The sequence below is a fragment of the Pinus tabuliformis genome, chromosome 2_2 (genome assembly GCF_031772625.1).
Source record: "Pinus tabuliformis cultivar Carrire ecotype Pingquan chromosome 2_2, CPIR1, whole genome shotgun sequence".
Lineage (NCBI taxonomy): Eukaryota > Viridiplantae > Streptophyta > Pinopsida > Pinales > Pinaceae > Pinus > Pinus tabuliformis.
Window position 1 is genome coordinate 96,845,485 of NC_142300.1, and position 5,379 is coordinate 96,850,863.

A 5,379-nucleotide genomic window follows, 5' to 3' on the forward strand; every position below is an offset into this window, starting at 1 on the left:
AGCTGTTACAGATGAAAGCTCCATGCTTTGTTGCTGCTTTTTGCAGAGACAGAGAGTACAATTGAAGCTTGCAGATTTCCTAATTGCTAAAGAGTCCATGAATTCCAAATCTGAAATTTTCCCCCACTTGAAGATGCAGACAAATTTGTTTAATAACCAACAATAAAACATGGCAAAAGTCAGATTATGGGATTGGTTCCCAAGTTTCTTTTCCGTCCTTCAACTAAGTTCCAACAGGGAGGAGGACTGCTTTATTGGCTTCGCTACCCGCCTCTTTGTTATGCATTCGCAGCACATGATAATATCTCAGTTTCTGAAAGTGCCTTTCCAAACCTTTAATTCTGGTTATGATTCTTGCTAACTTGAGGTCCGTGACTGGGGAGTTGGAAATCATGGAGTTAATGATGATCTGGGAATCTCCTATAATATTGGCTTCTTTAATGTTTAAATCTTTGAAACTTTGAAGGCCTTGGAAGAGGGCTAAAGCCTCCACTTGAATGCTGGAGGCAAAGCCAAGGCCCCAGGCAAAGGACTGGACTTTTTCTCCTGCTGGGTTTAGCACGATTCCTCCTGCTCCCGCTTTGCCCGGGTTACTCTTTGCTGCCCCATCAAAAAAGAGGGAGTGATTCTCTTGCATTTTGATCCAGCTTTGCATATCACTTTCAGATTTCCTTAGTTGCCAGTGTTTAATAGTAGGAATGTTTTTTTTCTGCTGGCCGGATTTGAAGGCCGAGAGTCAGTGCCCAAGCCATGTCTTGCTGACTCAAATTAGTGTCATCTCTAGTATCCTCCAGGCATTCCTTGATTTGACTTTTAATTTTATTTTCCAGAATCCTGTGATTGTGCTTTGTGTCCCTGAAAGTCCTTCTGTTACGCTCAAGCCAAATCTGCCAGCTTGTGATCTTGGGTAGAATTGCCCACGCAGTTCTGATGACCTGGTTTTTAGGGGCAGGACCTGGATAATTGTGAGCCCAGGTAGAGAAGAGGCCTGCCGTGGTGCCGGGGAGCTTGAGATTTGGTTGAGGGCAGAGGGAGGACCATACTTGCTTGGAGAATGGACACTCGAGGAACAAATGGGCCGCTGTCTCAGCGCTTTCTCTGCATAGCTGGCAGATGGAGGGTCCATTAATTCCTTTTTTCTGCAGGATGTCGAATGTAAGAATTTTGGTATGGCATAACTGCCAAGCGAAGAAGTCTATCTTTGGCAGAGATGGAGAACTCCAAACGCCGCGCCATGGAGCAGGGTCAGGAGGTGCGTAAGGGATCTCACTGAGCTTGATGTAACCTTGATCGACTGTGTAGCCTTTAAGGCTCGTGCCCCATCCCTTCCGGTCCCTAGATCTTCTGCTGATGGGCGCGTTTCCATGGAGACATTCGATGAGCGTGTCCCATTCATTCCCCAGCTGCGCCGGACCGTTGAACTGAATCCAGCCTGCCCAGAAGCCATCGTGCCACTTGGATATATCCCACAGAGTGCGCATAGAGTTGCTGTCCATCCAGCGACGCAACTCGTTCAGGTTGGCTTTGGTTTCTATCGGTTGCTGATTCATTATACGATCGCTCCAGATCTTGATTTTTTTGCCACTACCAGGTATCCAGTATGCGTGGTCTGTGATCAAATGGGCAGCTTTAGCGTGGAGCTTCAAAAAGGACGAATTTGGCATTTGAATGGCGTTTTCAAGACACATGGTTCGAGAGCCCCTGTAGTATTTCTTCCAGATTGCTGTTTGTGCCCATCCCGGGTTGGGTGCGGTGATTTTCCAGAGTATCTTAGCTGCCAATGCCACATTCTGTTGGCTGAGTTTTTTGAAATTTAAGCCCCCTTCACAGAGCGGCCTAGTTATGATCTCCCAGCTGATTAAAGGAATTTTTTTCTCATTATTTTTTCCTCCCTGCCAGAAGAATCTCCTGATGTATTCTTCCATTTTTTAATGATGGTTATCGGAGCAAGGAGGGCAGTGAACTGGAAGAGAGGGAGACTGTGTAGGACTGATTTGATTAATATTGATTTCCCAGCAGTGTTTAACCAAGTATAGCCCCAAGCTTGGATTTTTGATTTGAGTTTTTCCAATTGTGGGAGCCAGTCCTTACAGGAAAGTTTTTTGAGGTGCACAGGTAGACCCAAGTAATTGAACGATGCCCAGGAAGAAGAGGCTGCAAAGCCCAAGCATCTAGAGATATCAGATAGTGCCCTTGGAGTGATGTTCCAACTGTAAATATGGCATTTGCTCTTATTTACAACACAGCCTGTAGCTTTGCTGAGTTCATCTAAAACCCCTTTGAATTTTGATGCAGAGGGGAGCGTGGCAGGGCCCAGGAGAAGAGTGTCGTCCGCGAACAGTGCATGGTTTATATTTTTAGCCCCTCTTGCGATGCACAGTCCGTTGATTTCATGATCTTGCATGCTTTTGTTTAGCAGGAAACTGAGGACGGAAGCTTGGATGACAAATAGCAGAGGGGATAGGGGGCACCCCTGCCTTAGTCCTCTCGAAGCTTTGAAGAAATCCGTGGCTCTTCCATTCACAAGAGGGGCAATCCATGGCTCCGAGATGCATGCCCGGATCCATTTGATGAACTTTTCTCCAAACCCGAATTTATTCATAACATTTAACAGAAAACTATGATTTACTCTATCAAATGCATTGGCTAAGTCGAGTTTGATAGCCATACCTTTCTCTTTTCGCCGAAGACTTGAGTGGATTGCCTCTTGGACGAGTAGGTAGTTGTCCACGATCTGCCTTCCTTGGATGAAGCCTCCTTGATTCTCAGGAATTATTTTAGGGAGTATGGGCTTCAATCGATTTGCTATGATTCTGGTAATTATTTTGTACCCAATGTTGCAAAGTGAGATCGGGCGAAATCTGCTGAAGGTGTTGGCGCCTTTTTCCTTGGGGATAAGGGCTAAGAACGCAGAATTGGTGCTGCCTCCTATCTTCTGAGTGTTCTGAGATTTTTGCACCATTCTGAGCAAGTCCTTTTCTATAATCGGCCAGCAAGCTTGAAGAAATCTAGCTGTGAATCCATCCGGCCCCGGGGCCTTGTCCGGATCCATATCAAAAAGGGCTTTTTCCACTTCTTCTTTGGTGATTTTGGCCTCAAGAGATTCCTTTGTTTGCTGATTTATTAAAGAGGGTACAACATCTAGAAGATCTGAGTTTTGGTTCAGGTCCTTGTCCTCACTATACAAGCTTTGGAAGTGTAAGAACGTTGTTTTCTTTATATATTCAAAATCTTTATGAGTAACATTATCAGCTTTGATCTCAGAAATGGAGTTATGGCATTTCCTTACCAGGGTTTGCTTATGAAAAAAGGCGGTATTCCTATCCCCGGCTTTGAGCCAGAGATTGCGGGATTTCAGCCTCCAGAATTCTTCTTCAGCTAGGCAGGCCCTGTGGTAACTTTGCTGCAAATGAGATTCCTGTTCAATCACCTCCTCAGTAATAGTGTCCTTCTCCATGCTCTTTTGGTGGGAATCCAGCAGGATTTTCAAGGATTTTCTTTCTGTGGTCGGATTAGACAGAGTTTTTGCCCATCTTTTGAGATCCCTTTTTAATCTTCTGAGCTTTTCTTCCCATATATAGTAAGGCGAGCCTCTGACTGCCTGGCTCCAACTGTCCTTAACGATTTGCATAAAGTCTGGCTCCTTAATCCATAGCGGGCTGAAGCGGAAAGGGATAGGGCCAAGATCCAAATGGGCTTGTGGTCCGAAATGCTATTAGGTAGAATGAGCATTCGAGGTTCTAGTCCTAACAGCAAAAAAGAACTTTGAATAAAGAATCTATCTAGCCTGGCGGCTATATGGCCCGGGCCTAATCTTTTATTAGACCAAGAGTACTTACCGGAAGAGGGTTTGATATCCAGCATGTCCCAATCCTGCAAGATGTCCTCCGCCCATTCCCTTGCTGGGTCTCGCACTATGCTGCCTCCCCTTTTTTCAGAAGAATGAAGAGTGAGGTTGAGATCTCCAGCTATTATGATGTTCTCCATGTTTACCAAATCGGCTTGTTGTCTTATGGAATCCCAAAGCATTTTTTTGTCCCCAGCGATTGTTGGAGAGTAAACATTAAAAAGACAAAAAATTTCCTTAGTGACTAAGTTCTGCATTTTCAGCAGTAACCAGTGGGTATTTCTGACCTCGAATATGGCTGCAAATTTACTCATATTCCATACAGTGGCAATTCCTCCCGAGGCACCTCGGGCAGAGATTGCTCTTGCTTCACTTTTATGCCAAATTTTCTTACTTGCTTGGATGAAGACGGTGTCTTCCAGCTTTGTCTCCTGGATCAGAAGGATGTCTGGGGTTTCTGTTCTAATTAAATTTCCGATTGCTTATTCCTTAGTTTTGCTCCCCATACCTCTGCAGTTCCAGGAGATAATCTTCATTATTTGTGTTTCTGGTGGGCTCCCTTGGAGCCTTGGATCTGACTTTTCAACATCTTTGACTTTGGTGCGAGCAGTTTCTCCAATGTTGGTTGGCTGCCCTGAAGTTTTTCTCTGTAGGTTTCCTGTTCCCTTTTTTCTTTATCCATTTTTCGTCCTTTGGTGGATCTTCTTACTGAGGATTGAGACTCACCTATTTCCCCTTCCTCTTCTGACTCTTCTGTTTCAGGTTCTTCTTCCTCCCCTACTAGATTCTTTCCGTTGAGATCTTTGGAGGAGGGAGTGGGGTTACCTTTGTCTGGGGGAGCTGTGATTTGACCTTCAGTCTCCTGGACCATTTCTGGTTCTTTTTGGATCTCGATCTCCTTAGTGCCCTCTGTTTGCGAACTCAGAGGATCGAACTTATTTTCTGACGCAGTCTTTGTTGGAATCTGATGAGTAGAATTCTGCTGGTTCCCTTTGCCAGAAGGGCCTCCCTGTTTCTGAGTTTTTGGGTGAGCTTTGAATCTCTTGACTTGATTCCATCCTTCCTCCTTCCCTTGCGCTGTCTCGTTGCTGGAAGGGAAATCTCTGGCGAAATGCCCATAGACGTGGCATTTCCGACATTTGAAGGGCAGCTGTTCATAATCCAATTTCTGAAGATGCGACCAGCTTCCGACCTTTAGGGTAATGGCCTCCGGTAGCCCTTCCTCCAGATCCACCTCTACGCAGATCCTGGCGCAGTCATATTGGTCTTTGTTGTTGGCTCGGTCTATGAATTTTCCTAGGGCGTTGCCAATATGCCTCAATGAATCCCAGTTCCAACAGTGAACCGGGAGGTTTGGGAGCCTGACCCAAACCAGGACTACTTTGGGCACGTCGACTTTCAGATCAAAGTCTGGGGTCAAGTTGTTTAGGTACAATCCCTGAGGACCCATGAAGTAGGGGCCATTTTGGAAGATCAGCTCCTTGTTTTCTTTAGCTGTGAATTCAAACAGGAAGAATCCCCTTCCCAGAAAG

General features: G+C 45.4%; 1 protein-coding gene across 1 annotated transcript; it reads right to left on the bottom strand.

The window, feature by feature from the left end:
• Positions 1–686: 686 nt before the first annotated feature.
• LOC149191582 (uncharacterized) lies at positions 687–3,457 on the bottom strand. The gene is made up of 2 exons (XM_089406703.1): positions 2,671–3,457; positions 687–1,774 (listed from the first exon to the last, which is right to left on the bottom strand). Exons 1-2 carry the CDS (start codon positions 3,455–3,457, stop codon positions 687–689), a joined length of 1,875 nt encoding a protein of 624 aa, XP_089262829.1.
• Between the last annotated feature and the right edge of the window lie 1,922 nt (positions 3,458–5,379).